The sequence below is a fragment of the Leptidea sinapis genome, chromosome 41 (genome assembly GCF_905404315.1).
Source record: "Leptidea sinapis chromosome 41, ilLepSina1.1, whole genome shotgun sequence".
Classification (NCBI taxonomy): domain Eukaryota; kingdom Metazoa; phylum Arthropoda; class Insecta; order Lepidoptera; family Pieridae; genus Leptidea; species Leptidea sinapis.
The window spans coordinates 2,471,207-2,495,729 of NC_066305.1; the positions used below are offsets into that span (position 1 = coordinate 2,471,207).

Here is a 24,523-nt window from a genome sequence, read left to right on the forward strand (position 1 = left end):
CCGTTTCAGTTTTCTTCTTAACAATCTGACATGTAGAAAAAGTATTTCTTGCATTTGTTTTTTTTTGTCTGGCGCAAGTAACGTGCGCTATTTTTATATTGCCTTTTCGGACGGGATATTTTTTTTTAATAATTGACAAATTGACGCTAGTTCAGTTTAAATAAGAAGTTAATAATAATAATTTATTTATTTCAGACACAGATCCATACAAAATACAAGATATGTCAGTTAAATAACTTAAATTTATTGTAAATTTATGTTAGTATACACTTATATAACAATAATTAAAATTGAAGGCTCTTATAAATTAAGGCTTTTATAAATACCATTACGCGCATGTCCATGTTAATGCTTATTTTATTTTGGTAACAATTAATTTGGTGACTTCGGCACCATTTCTACTACATTTCGTTTCGACTTCATTAAGTATTATTTATTTTAATACTTGAAACTTTGTTGTCTCTATAAAGAAAATGTCATCATCATCAGCCGGAAGACGTCCACTGTTGGACAAAGGCCTCCCCCAAAGATTTCCACGACAATCGGTCCTGCGCTGCCCTCATCCAACGTATTCCGGCAATCTTGACCAGATCGTCGGTCCATCTTGTGGGGGGCCTACCAACACTGCGTCTTCCGGTACGTGGTCGCCATTCGAGGACTTTACTGCCCCAACGGCCATCTGTCCGTCGAACTATGCCCACTGGCACCTTCAGTTTCGCAATCGTTTGGACTATGTCGGTTACTTAAGTTCTCCTACGGATCTCCACATTTCTGATTAAATCTCTTAGGGAAACTAAGAGTATAAAGAAACTGTAAAAGAACTAAATTGCAATTGAGGAAAAATATATAGATTAATTAGTTACTTATCGTACCAAATAAAGCAATAAATGCATTCATGATAATATGGTCGATCGTAGGTATTATGTGTTCGACACAGCTGTTATTTATAGAATGCGTTTTGTTCTAGAAGTGTTCAAACGATGTTAATTCATTTCCTCTATCATAAATTTATGTATTTTATTTTTATGGAAGATGGCAACTGCTCACCTGATGTTAGTGTTCATTGATCCTTTTTAGATGGTAAACGCGTGTCATTATACTTTTTTTTTAATTCAAATATATTTATTCAAAATAGGATGTGACAACACTTGTTGAAAGTCAAAAAATACCACCCATTCCAAAAAGGATGCCTCAGACCTGAGAAGAATGGACGCAACAAACTGAGCGGGCTTTTTCCTTCATCTAAAATTATGTATACATAGTAATATTGTTCAATTAAACTTATTTTTTAATAGCCTGAGGGCGGTCGCCTCACAAAAGACTTACTAACTGGGAACGTGAACCACTAGTTGGAGTAACACAAAGAGTTGTGTAAGCATGGATCTGTAAATTAGTCCCGTAGACGTCCCGGATCTCTGATCAGGTCTAGGCTATTCTATCTATTCCTACCCTGCTCCATACGCAGTTCGCATCATTAGGCTACAACTCCCTCGAGGATAGGCGAAAACGACAGCAGCTCACAGTTATGTGCAGAGTTCTCAGAGGTGATATAGAAGCGCCGAGTTTGCATGTTGAGCTATGTAGAATCTTTGTACCGGACAATTACTGTTCGAGGCGCAGGCATAGATTGTTCGCGAGTCCGACACATCGTACTGTGGCTCGCACCAACTCACCTATTCCGAGGTTTCTCTCTGCTCTCAACGCTTCTCGAAGCCAACCCTGCTTGTGATTTATTTGCGGATGGATGGCAGACGATTTTAACAGAGTGCTTGGGTTTTTGTGAGAGGAATGGATGAACGGTATTTGAATGTTAATTAATTGTTAGTTATTTACAGTAAACTTTGTATTCATTAACTATTATTTGTGTAATATGTTTAGTTTGTAATTAATTCTTACTTTTATATTGTAATTGGCTTACGCCGTTTTATTAAAGTATAAATAAATAAATAAATCGCATGCCACTGCAGGCTGTACCGAACCCCAAACATGAGCAACAGCTCATCAGTGCGTGGGTTATGCTATCATGTTCTTTCACACCTACAGGCAACTTTCTCTCTTGTCAATAACCTGATGTAGCAGGAGTATATCCCATTAGGTATTCTGCATACTCGTTAAGTTTTATTAAAAAAGAAGATTGTTTTGAATCAAGAAGGAACGAGACGAGCTGGACGTTCAGCTGATGGTAATTGATACACCCTGCCCATTACAATGCAGTACAGCTCAGGATTCTTGAAAAACCCAAATATTCTGAGCGGCACTACAATTGCGCTCGACAACTTGAGACATAAAACGTTAAGCCTTACCTATTTACCCAGAAATTTAACTAGTTACGGCGCCCCTAAGACCGAATCACTAGAATGCTTACGTATTACTGCTTCAGGTTGTTGCCGCCGTTGTGGTATTTGGTGGTATTAATGCTATGAAACAAATTGTTTCATCTTTAGAATGCGTTTAGCTAATGTGTAAATTTGTGAATTAAAATTAAATTGAGAACATGGACTCATAGATGTACATGCAGAACTTACTCTAGTTCACTAGATCTAGACAGTAAGTTCCTAGTATAGTAAGAGCACTATCTCTTCAGCAAAATAAAGTCACGTGTTTAGTTCAAATTAGATAGGGGTGACGTTGTTGTCACACTGGGTTGGTGTCGTGGCTGCAGCGCGATTTGAGGCTTGTCCGCTGAGAGGAAGACTCTCGGAAAACTATCGCCCGTGACCCGCTGTGACCACCATATGTATAAAAAATGCTTCCGGGAATTTGCGGTATTTTTTCATGGCTTCTTTACAGGAATGTTTAGTTTTCTCCTATATTATTTTAATAGTTGCTGAAAATGAGCAAACTTAACTCGCATCACCAAAAATACACTGCACATGTTCAGCTTATTTTCAATATAATATATATAGCATTTGTCTTAAATCGAAACAAAATAAAAAGTGAACGTACTTCACTTCCTTGACTTTATATTAATTGTATCGCGAACACTGTCTCTCTGAAATACATAATTCTCGATACCTACTATACATATTTATATGTTGTAAAAAATTATTTATTAGAATAAGATTTTACTGAATTTTGTAAGGATCTTTGAAATATATTACAAATTGCTCTCTTTGCCTTCACCTGTCAGGTACAGTCAGAGTGTAAATACACACTGATGTTTACACCTACACATACGCCTTTGATGTTTTGTGAAATGCCGCCGCTGTCAGGGTTGTCTCATTTATTTTATTTTTTTACTTTGTTTGTTCCTTTTTTCTATCTGTTGATAGAATGTGTATAGGGTACTAGGAAAATTAATAATACAACTATTTATTAAGTTAATATGTCATTCATTAGAAGAAACAAATACTTACAAAAAATCAAAAGTTCTCAGTCCTAGGGTGTTATGGATATGAAATTTCGGATATGGATAGTAAAAAATTGTTCACCAGTTTCGGTTACGATTACGGATTTGAAATTATATCGGATTAGAAGGGGATGAAATAGGGGATGAAAATTTGTACGGCTACTTGTTTTGACGGGAGCGGCGCTAGATGAAGTTAGTAGGATTTTAATTTTGCTTATTCACGTAAGAACCGATATTTGAAGAGAAGATAATTAATATTGCCCCTTTTCCAAAACTGACTTTTGACGGGAGCGAATTACGAATAAGGCAGATATCATTATGTCATATCCGGAATTTACACTCCCAAAAACCTCCAAAATGATGACCATAATATTTGATTTTATTGAAATGGTCACATCCGCCATCTTGGATCTCAAAATAGATGTAATATTTGTAATTGACACTCCCGAATACCTTTAAATGATACTCATATTGATTTCATTGAAAAAGTCACATCCGCCATCTTGGTACTGGAAATTGATCACTAAAACCTCGAAAAAATTATAACAGAATGATATCTGTCGTGTAATTTATTATTAAGATTATAGTAGAAGTGAAACTTCAACGGACAAAGTTTAAAAACAATTATACCAAAGTTTCCCGTCAATATTTAAAAAAAAATCAATGAAAAATCAAAAAAAAATCATAAAATTTATTGCAAAATAAATATTAAAAAAAAAACATTTACCATTCATGTGTATCAAAAAAAGAATTTATTTTAAATATATCAAAAAAATATATAGATATTAACAAAACACACTACAGGTAGTATGTACCATTTCAATTGCTTTCAAATTAAAACAAACATGCGTTAGCCCTTAAAGTCGTCCCGAGTTGCTATCTAAAGCTCTGTTCAAACTGATGCGAATAACGCGCGGGACACGGGACGGAAGTCGCTCGCGCCGATTGTGTCAGATAACTTGTATGGACGTGTTCAAGAGACGCGAGTAGTCGCTCAAGTTGAAGCGAAACAAGAACGGGACGCCCGGCGGGATTGTTTGATCTCACTAATGCATGATGTTTCCCCACGTCAGTTCGAGAGGCTTAGCGTCCCGCGTCCCGCGCGTTATTCGCCTCAGTTTGAACAGAGCTTAATATTCGGGAATCGGGCGTCCGCAAGGTACGCAACTCGGGGGGCAACTCGCGTCTCACCCCGCACGATTGCCCTGTCTATATACGGCTTCGTCGTACTACTGTTTGTTGAAATATAGACTGTGGTACAGGTTAGGCAAAGAGAGCTAATAAATAATATAAGGATCACCACGCTACAACTATTTCAAGCATTAATTAAGCAATATTTCGCAAATACAGAAGCATATTTTATGAAATAGAGCCGTTTTTTGGCGGTCAGACCGTAAGAAATTGACTACACCCCGACCAATATAGAACCTGAACGATTTTCTTAGTAACTGTTTGAAAGCCAGATTTATCGACTAACAAAAGTAAGCTCATTTATAATCATTATCAAAACAAAGTCATTATTAATAATTAATTCTGTTCTACCTTTAAAAAAATTGTTCTTCGCATTTTTTTTATATAAATTGAAATATATTTTCGTCAAAATTTTTAGTTAAATAATTTGTTATTGAATTTATTACTTGTTTTCGCGCATTAGGGAAAAATTATCAGAGTGTATTTTTACGATGGGCGCGCGCACACCGAAACCCAAATTCGACACCCTGACATTAGTTAGCCACCTAGACCAAAGAAAATTTAAACACTAAGTTCCTAGACCATATCATACTTCAGGTGTCTACCGAACCACAAACAGTGGATGACATTAAAACAACAATTTAGACAAGTTCTACTAATAACACTAAACACAATGCAATGCCTAAATATAAAAGTAACCTCAACTCGCACAAAGCGACAATTTGACAAATCAATCAAGTGTCAGAAATGAACTTGCGCGAAGGGATGAGATTGATAAATAAAATGCAAGAAAATCGATTTAGTGTCAATTAGCAATACTAATTCGATTTCGTGTACTGTTTTTTTTTTAATGAAAATAAGGGACTACTCAGTAACTACTGTTACTGTTATTCCATATAAGAAAACAGGCCTAATACATATAATTCGTGGAATGTGTTTGTAGTAAACGTATAACTGAGTATAAAAAATAGGAAACGATTGGAATGACTTACCCCCTTATTCATAATGGTCCGCTAACTTAAAACAGCCGCTAAGGAGTGTTTTTTCTCATTCTGACTTAGGTCAATAGAAGAAGACAGAGTGAGAATTAGCAATGCTTTAAGTTAGCCAACTATTATGAATAAGGGGATAAGTCAATTAATCAAAGAACGTTACAATTGCATTCTACATCACCATGACCGGATGTGTGAATGTCATGTAAAGGGAATAATTTAATATGCATTCTTCTATACTTTAAATTAAAATTCCCTTTTCAAACATCAAATCCATGACACGTAATAACGGATCAGCCTAGCTATCAAGGAAATGCTGCCAGTATTCTTGGTACGCTTCCACGTAATGTTAGTTTTAATTTTATGTAGTCATAGTATTGTAAATATAGTTATAAGATTTGTTTTGTTTGATATATATATTTATCTTAATATATATAAATTACGTGACACGTTGTTTGTCCGCGATGTACTCCTAAACTAATGAACGGATTTTAATGGGGATTATTACTTCATGGAGTGCAGTTTGGTCCAACTTGAGAGATAGTATAGTTATTATTTCGCCCTAAAATTATTTTTATTTTCATTATTTGTTTTATATGGACATATTTTCTATGAGAGAATTAAGTGACGCACGGTTTGACAGTTCCGCTGTGAAACAATTTCATTATGACAACAACGAGCATATGTTACGAAACAATTCTTGATGTTTTGAAATATTATTGGCAAATTCCTATAAAATAGTATATTTTTTATTATTTACAGAACAACATCTGTCGGGTCAGCTAGTTGATTTATTATTTTGGTCATGATGCATAAGACTTTTTGGTACCACTTTGATCAATGTCCTTTGTTTTTAATAATATGTATAAGTTGTAAATTTAAAAAATCATTTCTTTCTAATTGCATAAATATAATTAAGAGATATTAAAATAAACAATGCGGTATAATAATGTTTTATCTTCTTTATTACTGTATTGTTATTTCTACAAACGGAAAATAGCATGATGATTAAAAAAAAAAGTTATGGATTTTTGTGTTGTTACGCCAAAGACGTATTCTTGCGTGCGTGCATACATACCTACATAAACTTTTTTTTTAGATAATATTATTGTGTATTTTCATGATTAGTTAAGGTGTTGTTGAGATATGATTATTTCATTTATATATTTACTAGTGGACCCGACAGACGTTGTCCTGTACACACGTCTTAAATTTGAAAAATCGGTCCAGCCGTTAGGAGGTGTTCACTAACATACACATGAGCAGGAGAATTATATTATATGGACGGGATTGAGAATTTCAACCAACCAACACGCAAAAAAATCATCGAAACCGGTCCATCCGTTTAGGAGGTAGTTCAATTGTGAATCGAAACCATTCTCGAATCCACCGGAAGACACACAGAAAGTTTCATTAAAATCGGTCCAGCCGTTTAGGAGGAGTTCAGTTACAACAGACGCACAAAATAAATATATATTACTAGTTGTCCCGACAGACGTTGTTCTGTATATAATAAATAAAATAATGTTTTTATATGAATTTGTCGATAATATATCATAACATCAAAAATTACTTCGTAAAATATGCACCCTGCTGTCGTAATGAAATTGTTTCACAGCAGAACTGTCAAACAGTGCGTCAATAAATTCTGTCATAGAAATTATGTATGGACACATCAAAGGAAAAACAAATTTTTTGTTTTTATTTAATTAAGCAGCATTTTCCTATTTATTATTAAACCTTCTCTGGACTTCCACAAATAATTCAAGACCAAAATTAGCCAAATCGGTCCAGCCGTTCTCGAGTTTTAGCGAGACTAACGAACAGCAATTCATTTTTATATATATATATATATATATATATATATAGATGATAGATGATTAGAACGCACGTGTTTTATGAAGTAAGTTAGCTAGGCAGGTGAGATAATAATAAAACCTCTCATTTTTTACTTTATTAAAATTTATTTAAATAATTTTATCAAGTTACTTTAAAATGCTAATCACAAGGGCATTGATACCAACTCAACATAATTATTACCTCTAATATTATTTCTCGAACAGTCTCAGCAGTAATTTGTAAATGTATTCAAGCATCGACTTCTCTTTCATAATTACAATTATGATTTAATTTTTTTTATAATTATTTCATATCATAGTATGATCACATTCACTATGTCCGTGTTCGTACACATTTATTGTAGACATTTATTTTTAGATTGGCACCAAATTCGAATTCAAAATATTCATTTTAATTTTTATGTTAACTTGTAATCAATTAAAAATTGATGTATTTCTTTGAAGTTAAACTTCTTTGCGCGCATGAGTCTATTTTTACGGATGAAAAGCAATAATAATAATATTAGTGATACGAAAATGTGGCACGTTTTTGTCCAAGAAGAGGGAGAGAGCGATTGAGACCGATTGAGAGAGAGTGAGAATGAGCCATGGGGAGAGAAAAGGGACGGAGCGTATTTGTATTGTTTATTTTATTAAAAAGAGCGGAAAAAAGAATGCTGGGAGAGTTTCTTGCGCCCCTTCTTCTCAATCAGAGCGCTATTTGTTTCCGAAGCAGTAGTAGTATCTAGTTTATTAGAAATGACATCAAAAAGAATTCGAAAGGAATAAATTTTGAGATAATAAATGCCTTTATGCCTTTAACGTTTAATAGTTAAATATTAGAACTTTATATGGCAATTCTGTTGCATAACATCTTTTACCTACTACAGTAAACGCAGATCTTTTTTATTTATTTACATTATCATTATTATGTATACAGTGGGTAAACAGTAGGTTACATTTATAAATAAACATTTTGTGATTAATTATCCTTTACTTGTCAGTTGTCCAGAGTAAGTAATCTATATATATATATATATATATATATATATTTATATGTATATAAGAGATTTCCACGTATATAGTCATTCATCACTATATCTCTGGAACCATAAGGCGTAGAGACTTGAAATTTAGTAGGAATATTCCGGATACCGAGTAGAGATCAGCTAAGAACGGATTTAAAGAAATTCCATCCGCAAGAGTTTTTTTTTATAACAGAACAACGTCCGTCGGGTCCGCTAGTATAGATATATATTTGATATCATTTTGTTAATTTAAGATTAGGAAATTTTAATATTTACAAATAACATGTGGCATTTTAATATGCAACTCGTCATTTGAGAATTTAATACACTACATTTCAAAAAATATAAATTAAAAATATTTCAAAAATACACTTTTCTAAATTTTAATTAAAAAAAAATCATAATTTCTCACTAATATTGAGAAAAAACATATGTTTTTGAGAACAGATTATAACATTTTTTTTTTAAATGTTTGGTGAGTTTTGTACCTTTTGATGAAAATAAGTTTTTAGAGGTCCGTCTGTAAAGTTCATTTATATCGGAACAGGTTGGTGGATCCATGTTAATATCACATACTTTTGTAAAAATCATTCATATCGAAACCGCCTGGAGGAATCAAGTTAACCTCACATAGAATCTGACAGCCTTCTAGAAAATATCTCTTTTCTCTCGTTGTTTGTTTAGCTGTTGAATGTTCCTCGAGCCTCCTCGCGTAGAACACAACACATACAACTTTGTAGTACAAACTATGCTAGAAACACATTTATAAGAAGAAATTGTGATTATTATAATAATATAGTAACTAAGCAGCTTTGACATATTTTTGTTATCCATTTCAAAATATAAATACCATATTGCTAAACAGTTGCTCCAACCAAACTAATGCCATCTTTTATTACCTATCAGTATTACCCTTTTGACTGTCTTAAAAGAATATTTCGGAAATGTACATGTAAATAATTATATAAATAATCTTTCTTAGTTAATATTTTAATTTTAATTATTATCACATTTTTGTTACTTTGTCACCAAACATGTTTTAAGTTACTAGTATGTATGTCTAATGTGTTTACATTACTACTAAATAATTAATGCAATTGTTAGGTCTGTTTGAACTATTCACTATGTAATTATTCTTGAATATGGCTGTTTGTTTCCTGAAATAAATAAATAGAATAAATCACATACGTCTGTAAAGATCATATTATATCGTAATAATCTTATAATTTTCAATTAGTTCTTTTCTGTTAAGATTAACTATACCGATTATTTAATGTTGTTGTTAATAATGTTTTGAATAATATTACTACGTTGTATTTTGAGCAATTAATATTCATATTATTAATCTCTTCGAATGTTAAAGTTCGTAATCTTTTTACAATTATCCTTTCTTTTAAACATAATTTTGCGAGGTTTTTGCTGCATAGATCGGACGTTTGCAAAAACATTATTGATTACCTAAAGCTAGTCGTCCGTGACTCTCGCTCGCTTGATGTACTAAACGTGACCATAACATGAGTTATACGACGTGACACGTGTTTGACTGTCGCCGTGTCGTCATCGTGCCGCTTGTTGCAGGACTGCACGGGCTGCCCGAGCGCAATGGAAAACTGAAAGACTTGGCGCACTTCGACGCCACGTTCTTCGGCGTGCACGCCAAGCAGGCGCACCTGATGGACCCGCAGCTGCGGCTGCTGCTGGAGCTGACCCACGAGGCCATAGTGGACGCCGGCGTGAACCCGGGCGAGCTGCGCGGCAGCCGCACCGGCGTGTTCGTGGGCGTGTCCAACTCCGAGACCGAGGAGCGCTGGACGGCCGACCCCGACGCCATCAACGGGTACGCGCTCACGGGCTGCTGCCGCGCCATGTTCCCCAACCGCATCTCGTACACCTTCGACCTGCAGGGGCCCTCGTACGCCGTGGACACGGCCTGCTCCAGCTCCATGTTCGCGCTGGCGCAGGCGGCGGCCGCCATGCGCTCGGGCCAGTGCGACGCCGCCGTGGTGGCCGGCACCAACCTGTGCCTCAAGCCCGCCAACTCGCTCAACTTCCACCGGCTGGGCATGCTGTCGCCCGAGGGTCGCTGCGCCGCGTTCGACGCGGACGGGCGCGGCTACGTGCGCTCGGAGGCCGCCGTGGTGGTGCTACTGCAGCGCCGCTCGGCCGCGCGGCGCGTGTACGCCGCCGTGCGGGCCGCTCGCACCAACACGGACGGCCACAAGGAGCAGGGCATCACGTTCCCCTCCGGGGACGTGCAGCGCCGCCTGGCCGAGGAGACCTTCGCCGAGGCGCGCCTGCGCCCGCAGGACGTGAACTACGTCGAGGCGCACGGCACCGGGACCAAGGTACTCGTCGCTCCCCGCTCCCCTCGCTCCCCGCTCCCCTCGCTCCCCGCTCCCCGCTCCCCTCGCTCCCCCCGCTCCCCCGCACTGCTCACGCGGCCCGTGCTGACCGTGCAATGCGTGTCTACAGGTGGGCGACCCTCAGGAGGTGAACGCCATCGCAGAGTTCTTCTGCCGCGAGCGCGAGACCCCGCTGCTGGTGGGCTCGGTCAAGTCCAACATGGGCCACTCGGAGCCTGCGTCGGGGCTGTGCTCCATCGCCAAGGTCGTGGTGGCCATGGAGCGCGGCTGTATCCCCGCTAACCTGCACTACCGCTCGCCCAACCCCGACATCCCCGCGCTCAGCGACGGAAGGATAAAGGTACGTCCTCGACTGCTACGACTAAGTAACTCACTCTATCTGATCACCTGTATGTTGCCTCCGAAAGATAACACAAGCGAAGTAGTGCTGCGTGCAACAAATCTAAAACTAATTCTATACCTTTTTTTAACTTGATAAAAGATATTTTAAAAGGAGTCAGAAGTTAGTGCTTCTTCACAGCTGCGTGATCATCGACATCGGACACGCTTTGACAGTATTTGAACACCTAAACGATTTGTTATTGTTAAAGTGATATCCCTCACATCTGGGATTAATTAAATTAAATTTGTAGCCAAAATGTATAAATGATACGAGAGTGGAACCCACAACCTGAGAGTTGAACAAAACATACCAAGATTTACGAACCATACGTCACTCGAACAGTTGGCTGAGTTAGAAGAGTGCTCGGACGGAACCCGAGAGATGTTCGAATCCCGCATCGTTCATAAATTTTGGTTACAAATTTAATTTAATTTTAACACCTGTCCTTTGGTAGCACCAAACGTACTTACGGCATGTTAAAATCGGTTAAATCTTGTAAAAATATCTAACTAACAGTCAATATATCGCATGAAAATATAATACGAGATATTATGTAATACCATAAATACTATACTCAAGAGTCATACTTGGCTGAGTAATTACTGGTGACCTTCCAAAACAAATTACCGACTTAAATAATAATTAACTTATTCATAAATCATGTATTAATTAGATTTTCCAGTATAAAGTATACGATATGGTAAATATTAAGTATAATAATTAATTTAGAAAATTTTATCGAATAACTTAATATTTAAAAGTTAAATAATCGATTGATATGCACCTTCGAAATATAGATACTCCGTCTTACGTCAGTGGCATCATATTCATAATTACTTGATTATTGTAATTGGTGTTGTAACCGTTTTAATCAAAATAAATAAAAAAATAAATATTAGACTTTGAGTGTAGCTAAGGACCCCAGAGTTCCGAGAGGGTTATGTTGAAACACAGAACAAATATTATATAACAGAAGTTGTACTCCTTTGATTTCGAAGAAAGCCGCGGTTTTAATGGCCTACAATCATACCCCACGCTCAAGTCAGATTGGACTTAATCGTTATTGAGAGTTGTTCTTACTTTGGGTCCTTTCTCGTACATACACGGAATGGTTAAAACATGTGGAAGTGCCCTTAAATTTACTTTGTACATGCAAACTAGCACATTTGCACATAGAAGATATTAGACCTTAAATTTAAATTATTTTAATCCCTCGGGAATCTCTTAAATTTTATGTAATGAAAGAAATAAATACATAATAAAACAGACCAGGTTTATTACTTTAGTGTGCGTGCCAAGCTACATCTTACACACGCGATACGTATGTCACTTTGTGTTAGTGTGCGTGCATTGCTGAAAATATAGCTGTCAACCTTAATTTAATCGACTTTTTCACAGCTGTCACAGCCTATCTAGATTCAAGACTTATAAATGGACGTAATTCTAGGAAAACGTTCCAAAATCCAAACCACAATCATGTCGAAATTGAGTTATGAACACAAAACTTGTCACGTGGTTCATATTAACGGACTGACAAAAAATGGCAGCCCTACTGTCACTCTTTAAATGATATCATGACTTAGTAGCCGAACCCACATGTATAGAATACACTAAAATTAATAAACTTTAAACACGAATTCCCTAAAATGTGATGTTTGTGGCTTGAAACGTTTTTCAGTGTATGTAAAAATATGTTTTGCCGAAGAGTCACTGTATTATAACACTAGAAATAAGGGATTGCTTGTAACTAATTCTAGTAGGCTTCATAAGATACATAATAGCTTTAAGGGTAACTTCTATAATAAAGTCCCAGCCACTATTCAGGCGTTATCTATAAATAAATTTAAATGTTTTATAAAAAAATGGCTCTGTCGTAAATCCTATTACTCCACTGCTGAGTATCTAAATGATTGTACAATAATGTATATTTTTATTGAAAAGAGCGCAAAAAAAATACTGGGAGAGTTTCTTGCGCCGCTTCTTCTCTCTCAGAGCGCCATTTGTTTCCGAAGCGGTAGTAGTATCTAGTAGTTATCAGAAATGACATCAAAAAGAATTCTAAAGGAATCAATTTTGAGAAAATAAATGTCTTTTAAACTTGGTGGTGATCCACGAGCCTTGTGCCGCAGGTGGTGGACCGCAACACGCCGTGGGACGGTGGTCTCGTGGCCGTCAACTCGTTCGGCTTCGGCGGCGCCAACGCGCATGTCATCCTGGAGTCGCGCGGCGGCCCGGCCGCGGGCGAGGGCGCTGCGGCAGAGGGAGCACTCCCCCGCGTGGTGGTGGCCTCGGGGAGGAGCGAGGCCGCCGTGGAGGAGCTGCTGGCCCTGGCGGAGCAGCGGCCCGGAGACGCGGGCCTGCTCTCGCTGCTGGACGCCGTGCACGCAGCCGACATCCCGGGCCACTCGTATCGCGGCTACACGCTGCTCGAAGATGGCGCCACCTCGCCTCGCCGGGAGATCCTGGTTAGTAGACACACGGTTCATTCAAATTCATAAATATTATTCAAAATAGTATGTATGATATCAACCGTTTCAATATTTTTAGAGTTAATTCCGCCAATATTTTCCGCTAGGAGACTCGTGCCAGAGTTTGTCGAGTCAACATCTGAGGATGCCTCGTGTAGAGGCGAAACACGTGTCGAATTGTTTGAAGACAAATATTGGCGGAATTAACACTAAAGAAAACTCCTACGCCTACTACTACTAAAACCTACCTACTACGTCAAAAATTACCACCCATTCGAAATAGTATGACTCAAAAACGTGCGCAAGAAACTCAACGTGCTTCTTTGTTTATTTTTTCTTGTAGTATTGTTTAATTCTTCAGACATCCGGAATGTGCGTCCCCCCGGGGCTAAGCATTTCGTGATTGCTAATGAAAACATGCCATATTGTTAATTACATCACGATACGAAAGTATATAGTTTTCGTGCGCGCCCAGAGTCACTGGTCTCGTCTGGCGACCAATAATAATTCAAATTTCAAAGGAGCTTCCCACTGCAAAATAAAAGCCACTAATTAATAGAGAAATCATATGGACCAAAACTATCTATTAAAATAATGATAATTACAGTTAAAATAGCCTCCTTATAAAATCTAAAAAAAAAAAAAAAACACCATGAAACTTCTCTCGTTCTAAAACACTACAATTCAAATGACAATGGAATTGATAATAATTACATTAGATATAGATATACCGTTATATAAAACTTGTTGGCGATGAGATACTTATTTGTACATAATTTTAATTTTAATCTAATTATAATTATGTAAATAATTCTAATCGCTGTATCCTACTCCATAATATAACTATTGAACGTAGTATTTAAATTCACTTTGATAACTACTTGTAATAAATACGTCAATTTTCTTTTTTAAATATTGTCTAGTGCAGTGTTTCCCAATTGCAGGGTCATGAAAATAATATACCGGGTCGGAAGGTGCCGAATTGAGAACCTCCTCCTTTTTTGAAGTCGGTTAAATATATATATACTTCTTGTTTATGTATATTTGTATTCTAACAATTTTAAATGACCACCAGATCCATCCAACTCAATATTGGTGACTATGTCTTGACTGCGAGAAGAGGGAATTTAAATAAAAATGTTCTACAAAAACTATACAATGAGTTAAATAGTTTAAAAATAGAAAATCTTATAATATTCACACTGCCATTCATACAGGATTTGCCACAGGAAAACAAAGCAAGAGACAATTTGAATAATATGTTAACCCTATTGTCTCATTCAAATTATGTGACATGTAATGGTAATTTATTATGTAGTAACATACACATAATTAACATTAATAATATAATTAAACATAAATGTAAAATGTTGACATTTGATAGGTTACACCTATCTAATTTTTATAAAAGACAGATAGCTAAATCGCTATCTTTTTATTTATTTTATAACTCAGCCAATTATTTGGCAACCCGGTCCCCTGCTTCTATTGAGCAGGTTAGTAAGTCGATTAGCACTGCTTCTATTGAGCAGTGTAATAGCTTGTTGGACTCTGCTCCTATTGAGCAAAGTAATTATTTGATAAACATTGCTTCTATTGAGCAGTCTTATAGTTTAGTTTCTGGTTTGGAATATGTTCCAAATTATTTAAATTAGTCAATAAGACAATAGGGGACTCCTCTAGCAATATAAATACACAATGTACAAGTAATAGTAAGCATAATAATTGTAAAGTTATAAACCTGACGCACCAAAATATGCAAGGATTGTTAGGTAAAGAACTGGAACTGCTGGAGTTACTAATGAACCATGAAAATATTGATATCTTATGTCTTACTGAACACTGGCTTAGAAAATATGAGCTCATTTTTAACTCCAGTGGTCATCGGGTGGCAAGTGTGTTTAGCAGAGAAAAGGCAACACGTGGCGGCTCTCTTATACTTATAAGTAAATCACTTAAATTCAAAGACCGTAAAGATATTGTGGGCCTCTCTGTTGAACGTACCATTGAAATAGCCTGTGCAGAGCTTGAGTGTGCCATTGTTGTAAGCATATACAGACCCCCGATGCATTATATGAGTTTTTTGAGAGTGTATTGGAGGAGGTTTTATCAAAATTATCAGAATCTAAGAAATATATTATGATTTGTGGTGACTTTAGTATTAACTTATTACAAAAATCCACCACAAGTATTAGATTCAAATCTTTGTTTAAATCATATAATTTATCAAATATTTTCTTAGAACCTACTAGAGTAACCAGCACCTCTAAAAGCTGTATTGATAATATTTTTACTAATAAACCTATTTCTCAATCAATAATTAGTAAACTGAGCTCAGACCACTTTGGTCAATTAGCCTCTTTTAATATTGAAGGGAACAAATGTACTTTAACTAAAAAGTTTATGTTTATTCCGGTAAACAATAGGCGAATGGAGAAATATAGAGGCAATGTTTCAGAAAAACTCTCAAACTTGTATTTGAATTATAACAGTACTCCAAATGAGATGTATGGTAAGTTATTTAAAATAATTAAAACAGAGTTTGCTTCTATATTTACTTCAAAGACAGTCAACTCTGGTGGTCTCTTGTCATTTAACAACTGGGCTACAGCTGGTATTCATAGGAGCGGACAACGGTTATATGAACTATATAGTGAGAGATCATCATGTAATCATGATGCATCTTTCCTTATATATGTGAAAAATTATTCAAAATTATTTAAGAAAGTATGTACTATTGCTAAGTCAATGCATATTAGAGAAATAATTAAAAATGCTTCAAATAAAATAAAAATGACTTGGAAAGTTATTAACTGGGAATCTGGAAGAGCGAAAGACTGCAAGTTTGAATATAATCTAATAATAAACAATACAAAAATCCACTCTGAGCAGGAAGTAGCTTCTGCTTTTGAGAATTTTTTTTCTGACATTCCAGTTTCCATCTCAAGCACCCTTGTCTCCTCCACCAGTGTTGCCAAGTCACTTCTTTTGGAAAATGTTAAGGAATGTAAACAAAATTTCAAATTCAGTGTTGTTAGCCCAGCAGAAATAATTAAAACTTTCAGATCCTTAGAAATGGAAAAAAACTGCTGATATATGGGGCATATCTGTAAAAATAATAAGTTCTGTTATTGACGTCATAGCACCATATCTAGCACTAGTTTTTAATAGCTGTATTGAACATGGCGTGTTTCCTGACCTTCTGAAGTATAGTAAAATTACACCAATATTTAAATCGGGACTCACTTCTGACCCGAATAACTATCGCCCTGTTTCGGTGCTGCCGACCCTTAGTAAAATTTTTGAAAAAATTATTTTAAGCCAAATGCTTACTCACTTTAACACTTATAAGTTACTTCATATAAAACAATTTGGCTTTACTAGGGGACGCCCGACTACGGATGCAGTTGTTGAACTCATCAGGAATATTTTTGAGGCCTGGGAGGAATCACAGAATGCACTTGGTATCTTCTGTGATTTATCTAAGGCTTTTGATTGTGTTCAACATTCAACGCTGGTCAGGAAGCTATGCCACTATGGTATAAGAGGATCTGCACTCGATCTTCTGATCTCATATTTAAATAATAGGATTCAGAGGGTCGAGGTGAATGGCAGGAGATCTCCTGGGACTCCTCTCGGTATGGGGGTACCACAAGGGTCTATTCTTGGACCCTTCCTCTTCCTAATTTATATAAATGATCTACCTAACCTTGTAGAAAAAAAAACACAAGGTGGTATTGTTTGCAGATGACACTTCACTTATATTCAAAGTGAAACGAAGCCAAGTTTTGTATGACGAAGTAAACAATGCTCTATCTGACATCGTGTACTGGTTTAGCGCCAATAACTTATTGGTAAATAATCATAAAACCAAATATATTAAATTCACCGCGCCAAATGTCAAAAATGTAGATGCGAATATTTTATTAAATGGAGAGGTGGTAAAACCAGTGGAATCTGCTATATTTCTTGGCATTACTCTTGATTCCAAATTGCAGTGGGGCCCCCATATTGAAGGATTGGCGAATAGACTTAGTTCTGCAGCATATGCGGTTAAGAAAATTAGACGGTTAACTGACATAGATACGGCGAGATTAGTATACTTTAGTTATTTTCATAGTATTATGTCCTATGGTATATTGTTATGGGGCAGTGCGGCCGATATTAATACTATATTTGTGCTGCAGAAGAGGGCTAGTCGCGCGATTTATAACCTAGGTCCTAAAGAATCATTAAGAGAAAAATTTAAAGAAATAAACATTTTGACTGTTGCTTCTCAATACATATTTGATAATGTTCTGTATGTTCATAAGCACATTGAGGAATTTTCTAGAAACTGTGACATTCATAATGTTAACACGACAAACAAACATAAACTTGTTATGCCTACTACTCGGTTGGGTCGAGTTAGTAAGTCTTTTGTTGGGCGATGTATATGCTTCTACAATATGATCCCAGAAAATGTACAAAACAAATGTGTTACAAAATTTAAAAGAATTGTTTAAAAACGTTTGTGTGGGAAAGGTTATTATAGCATAAACGATTTTCTTAATGACACCACGGACTGGTAATAAAGCGAACACCCTCAGGCTCTTTAATTATAAATGTTTATTGTACGATATTACATTGTTATCCATATTTTATAAGATTTGTTTTGATTAAATAAATAATATTTTATATTAAAAACAAAAGCCCGCTGAGTTTCTTGCGCCCATTCTTCTCAGGTCTGAGGCAGTCTCTTTTGAATGGGTGGTAGATTTTGACGTTCAATATGTGATTTTAAATCCTATTTTGAATAAAAATATTTGAATTTGAATTTGACTGCCAGAGTTCTATATTTCGATTTCCGGAAGGATTGAGTATAAGTTTTTTTTAAATGTTAAAGCGCCATAGGATATGCACGCGGTTTATTGCGTCTAATCGGAGAATACTTAAGAGACGGCAAGCATCACAAGTGATGCGAGCTGAGTAACTGTCACAATATATTTGGTTGCTCTACAACACTCTGGTAGTACAGAGTCAAATGAATCCTGCCGTTTGCTTTTGGAACCCGCATAAGGCTAGCTAATCACTAAATCCTAGAAATCGTCCAGAAAACTTAGGTATTGTTGCCACTATTCCTTTTTTAACCAGCCCCTTTTCTTCTTTGTTGTTCGTCACATAGTGACAGCTTCTAAAATTTTTTGTTCACCTAAATTTTTACAATGGGATTGTTCTTACAATCCCTTATTCCATACCTCATTTACACTTTCGCGGGTACATTTAAAAATAAAGGGTTTTAAGTAGTGTCTGTTTGTTCGCGTCAGGAACTGGAGGGCGAGGCGCGGCCCGTGTGGCTGGTGTTCTCCGGCATGGGGTCCCAGTGGGCCGGCATGGCCCGCCAGCTCATGCGGCTGCCCGTGTTCGCCCGCTCCGTGCACGCCTGCGCCGACGCGCTGCGCCCGCATGCCGTCGACCTCGTGCACATCGTGACCGAGGCGCCCGATGCCGCCTTCGACGACGTCATCGCTTCCTTCGTGTCCATCGCGGCCGTGCAGGTGGCGCTGGTTGACGTGCTGAGAGCCGTGGGCGTGAAGCCCGCCGGCATCGTGGGCCACTCCGTCGGCGAGATTGGTGAGTTACAACCGATGGAAGACACCTCCACACACATTACTTAAAAATATCCTAATAAGGTATTGCTTAATGTTTCGGATTGATATTGAAGTTTAAAAGAATGTAACCGATATCGTGTTCGATGTCAGGTTGCGCGTACGCGGATGAGACGCTGAGCCGCGAGCAGGCCGTCTTGGCGGCGTACTGGCGCGGGCGCAGCATCGTGGACGCCAAGCTGGCGGCGGGCGCCATGGCGGCCGTGGGGCTCTCGTGGGAGGAGTGCGCCGCGCGCTGCCCGCCCGACGTCGTGCCGGCGTGCCATAACGCGGCCGACAGCGTCACGGTACGCGGCGTCTCTGCCGAGCTCACTCAATAATATTATTGAATCACATCGAGCCCGAGGTAACCGTTCGGTCGCCGCAGGTGTCGGGGCCCACGGACAGTGTGGCGGCATTCGTGGCCGCGCTTGACGCCGAGGGCGTGTTCGCCCGACGAGTCAACAGCTCGGGCGTCGCGTTCCACAGCAAGTATATCGCCGCCGCGGCGCCGCTGCTCCGGCGTTCGCTGGAGCGTGTCATCCCGGAGCCCAAACCGCGCTCCGAGCGCTGGGTGTCCTCGTCGCTACCACGAGACCAATGGGGCTCTAAACTCGGTAAGTTTGGATATGCTAGAGATTCACGAAAGTGTCTTTTACACATATGCTATATTTCGTAACGAATAAACTGTCATAGCTAAGTGCATAATATTGCGTCGTGGCAACAACACAAACCTATTTTTAAGCTATTGCATAGCTTCTATCACCGTCCTTGAGCGTGGAGACCGAATCCAGAAATTCCGTAACGAAAATAACCTAACACTTACTTACTAGATGTATATAGATATTTCGGCACGGTCATTACAGTTGCCGTGGAACAGCGGTTATCTCGTATGCTTTTTGTGCAGAAGGTCCCTCAGGGTACCGAAGGGTACATCTTGATTTTTTTTAATTTCTTTTTTTTTATCACGTTTTTTTAATCTTTATTATTATGAGAAGCATTTTTATTTAGTTTCACATGTCCCGTTGTCTCTATGTAATCAAATCTATAGCGAAACTGCCATCCTATGGGCTTCCCAAGAAGTTGTGCAAATGGCTTTTTGGCTGATCGGAGCATCAAGGTTTGCTTTGCAAAGGCTCGGAATGGGGCCGACATAATTTAGTCCAATTCAACCCCAAGAAGACACAAGTTTGTACGTTCACCACTAAAAAGTCTCCCTTTGTCGTATCCCCTCGATTCGAGATCACTCCTCTAACTACCACAGCCTGTATTGGCATACTTGGCGTCGATATATCGAGCGACGTTCAGTTCCGTGGTCACTTGGAAGAGAAGGCAAAACTGGCCTCTAAAAAGCTTGGTGTACTCAGTAAGGCGAGACAGTACTTCACTAAAAGCCACCGCCTGCAACTTTATAAGGTGCAAATTCGGATTCACATGGAGTACTGTTCTCACCTCTGGGCGGGTGCTCCCCAGTACCAGCTTCTTCCATTTGACCGCATACAACGAAGAGCGGCTCGAATCATCGACGATCAAGTCATCTCCGATCGGCTTGATTCTCTAGCATTGCGTAAAGATGTGGGTTCTCTCTGCATCTTCTACCGCATTTATCACGGGGAGTGCTCAGAGGAGCTGTCCGAGTTGATTCCAGCGGCCGAATTCCACCATCGGACATTACGTGCAAAGTACCATCCGCATCACGTAGACGTCTGGCATTCCACAACCGCGCGTTTTGTTCGGAATTTCTTGCCTCGCACAGCCACTTTGTGGAATCAACTACCGGCAGCGGTCTTCCCGATACGACAGATACGACTTAGGGACCTTCAAGAAAAAAGCATACTCCCACCTTAAAGGCCGGCAACGCATTTCTTGACACACCTGTTGTTGCGGATGTCCATGGGCGGTTGCCTCACCTCTCCCCATCCCGTGAGCCTCTTGCCCGTTTGCCCCCTCTCCCATAAAAAAATCTTGCAAGTTAAATTTTACTCACTTCCCGTTTGCTTTATTAATTTTATCAAAAAAAAAAAAATACCGCATAAATAAAATAAATAAATAATTATAATTGCATAAGTTATTAAAAAATGCTATGCAATAGCTTTACCGCAGCAGTCCCCACGTCTTTTTTTGTTACCTTTTCTATCTTTAATAACATTAAAAAGATAACATTTCAGCCACCCAGATACAAATAGAACACCCAGTGAGATTTTATTACAAGTTTAGGTAGACTTACTTTAAGCGAAATGACTTTATACCGGACCAATCATTAACAAGCATTTCACGAATCGAATTGATATTCATAATTACTTATATTTTCATATGTTTTAATTTTTGGTCACATATCCCTTACCAGTGTTTTTTGAAAATATTTCACCTCTTAAACAGTTTTTTTTTATTCATATTTTTTTATTTATTTATTTAGAGACTTAAAAAGTGAACACCATTTACACCATAATTTATAGACCAAAGCATTGGACTAAAACTTAAAGCTGGTGATTGCAACTGGCAGCCCAATTAGACCTAAGCCTGTGCTAGGGCTGTCCAAATATCCTCGGCCTAATTGTAAAAAAATAAAATATTAAAGTTTTCTAATTTAATCTAAAATTTTAATCTTATGAATTATGTACCCAAATAAACTTAATTATTATTATTTTTATTTGGATTATCATATATATATAGACATAAATATATAAGAAACAATAAGAAAAGTTTTAAAAAAAGAATAATATATATATAAAAATATAAGTAATATTAGTGCAACAGTGTTACTGGATTAAGTCTGAAGTATTACAGTAGTACTTGCATAGTAAATATGATAGTGACCATAATACAAATAGCATTAGCATGAACAAATCTTGTCATAAAGACATTTAAAGTTTTCAAAAGAGCATACTAGCAAATATTTCTTTATATCCAACTTTAATTTTTTTTTTTCGTGGAGGGTTTTGGACACAATTACATTTGATGCCTCCGCAGGGAGGTTGTTGAATAATTTTGGCGCCGCAGCTGAAAAATGTCTTTTTGCGAATCCTGACGTTCGCAGTGGAACCAAACATCTTTGTTTTCTTTGCCTAAGGTGAACATGCTGAAGTGGAAAGTCATCAATATATTCAATATATTTTGCCATATATATTGCTAATTGCCATACATATAATTTTCTTGGAGTTAGTACCTCACTCAGTTTAAACAACTCTTCCATTGGAAACCTCCGATTCTTTTTTAAGATAATTTTGAGGTTAAGTTTTTGAGCCCTATTAAGTTTGTCTAATATAGTTGAGCCACATGAACTCCATGCTATAATGCCATACAAGATTAACGACTGAGTTAAGGAACAGTACACTTTTAATAGTAGGTCAGTACTCAAAATATTTCTTAAGTTGTTGTATATATAGCTCAAGTTTCGAAATTTCTTTGTTAGCATATCTACTTGCATATCCCATCTAAGATGTTGGTCAACTATAATACCAAGATAAGTGGTGCTTTGGGTGCATGATAATGTCTTGCATTTTTGTGTAAAATCAGACAGTCAGGCATTATCCCATGTCGAGCCTGTGAATTACAAAACAGTATCATCGGCAAAACACAATGACTTAGAGTCTGTCTGTCTGTCCATCAGTAAAGAACAGAAGTCGTTAAGATAAATATTAAACAAAATTGGGCCTAGCACGCTCCCCTGAGGTCCCTCAGGTGTCCACCAAATATAATTTCTGTCCATTTTCAGCGCTAACTTGATTTCCGATCCGTACAAATAGTTTTAGATTCTTAAAATAACTAGCAAACCAGTTTAATGCATTTCCCATGAATCCGTATAACTCAAATTTTTGTTAACAATAACTGATGTGAAATGGTGTCAAAAGCTTTAGCTAGATCAATGAACTGTTTTGTTTTTACTTTCATGATTCAAGACTATCTGTTTTGTTAAATCAGCAATTGCATCACTGGGTCCTATTCCCTCTTTAAAGAGGGTTTAAACCCGTATTGATTATTATGCAAGACATCGGAGGTGTACGATTTTATTCTGATTCTCATAATTTTTTCAACTATTTTTGTAGTAATAGGCAAAAGTGAAATAGGGCGGTAATTTACAACTTATTATTTATTAACATTTCTTTTATAGTAAACTTTGTATATGCTTTGGATTAGAAGCTTCATTCAAAATTTTCCATTTCTCTTTAGAATCCCCAGAATATTTCAAAAATTTGTATTTTTCTCTAGCATCTTTTATTATTCGGTTACATAGATTTGTATATTTTAAGTAACTAGATTTAGTAATAGGATCATTAGAATATTTCTTAAATAATCTGTAAAGTTTGTTTCTTTTTTATATACACTTGAGGAGCCCGTCCGTAATCTAAGGTTTTAATTTAACTCTAGAGTGAGGAATGCTTTGAACTGTAGTGTTATTTCTAATATGTGTACCTATAATGTCATGAAATAATTGAAAGCCTTTGCCAACCTGTTGTCAATCATGGGATGTCACTACATCCCATGATTGACTACTTATATCTTTGAGGAGCTGTTCATAGTCAATACATCGTTTTTGAAAATGAGGTTTTTGTTCTTCGATATAAGAGTATTTATCTTTTGCGTACACACTACAAAGAGTTACATAGTGGTCCGTAAAATCAGCTTTTAACACAGCAAATTTAGCAGTTTTGTTATTTTTTAGTCTATACATGCAATGATCAATGCAACTATTTTCCCTAGTCGGTGTGTCTATGCCAACTTCTATATTATGAAGGGCTAATATTGCTAAGTAATCATTTGCTTGGGGGTGTACATTACCAATAATGTTGATATTTGTAACACCCATTAAAATTATGTTTTTCGAAAGACCTACCTGAATTTTTTGTGAACGTAATTTATTTATATTCAAAATATAATTTTAAATAACTCATTGAACGTCAAAAGCTACCGCACATTCGAAAAGATGAGCCTCAGACCCGAGGCTTATCTTGATAACAAGCAGACCTCTTTTTTAGTTTGTTAAACTCCTCAGAACATTTAGGTTGTTGGCCCAAACAACGGATTTCTATTGTATTCGAAAATGTTTTTCATCAATTTATCTCATACGCATTTCTCTCTATTATGGCATTCAGAATCAAATCAGCGAGCTGTTTATCATCGTATTTGATGAAATAAACGCGGACCCAATAGGCTGTTTCCGCTTGGACATTATAGCTCGAATTATAATGAGAAAGGCGTGTTCTGCAGCGAGCTGCTTTGCTCAACAATACTTCATGCCCAATATCGTAAACTTGTTGCAGGGGTATTTCATTTTTTCAATTAAA

At 37.3% G+C, this 24,523-nt stretch overlaps 1 protein-coding gene across 4 annotated transcripts in view; it reads left to right on the forward strand.

Moving 5' to 3' along the window:
- LOC126976522 (fatty acid synthase-like) overlaps positions 1–24,523 on the forward strand; it is a 73,274-nt gene that overhangs the window by 30,157 nt on the left and 18,594 nt on the right. For all 4 annotated transcript variants that reach the window (XM_050824894.1, XM_050824895.1, XM_050824892.1 and 1 more), the window contains exons 3-8: positions 9,977–10,743; positions 10,871–11,101; positions 13,273–13,608; positions 18,918–19,224; positions 19,353–19,546; positions 19,627–19,855. In XM_050824894.1, the coding sequence (XP_050680851.1) occupies positions 9,977–10,743; positions 10,871–11,101; positions 13,273–13,608; positions 18,918–19,224; positions 19,353–19,546; positions 19,627–19,855 (2,064 nt within the window). The remainder of the gene's footprint in view (positions 1–9,976; positions 10,744–10,870; positions 11,102–13,272; positions 13,609–18,917; positions 19,225–19,352; positions 19,547–19,626; positions 19,856–24,523) is intronic.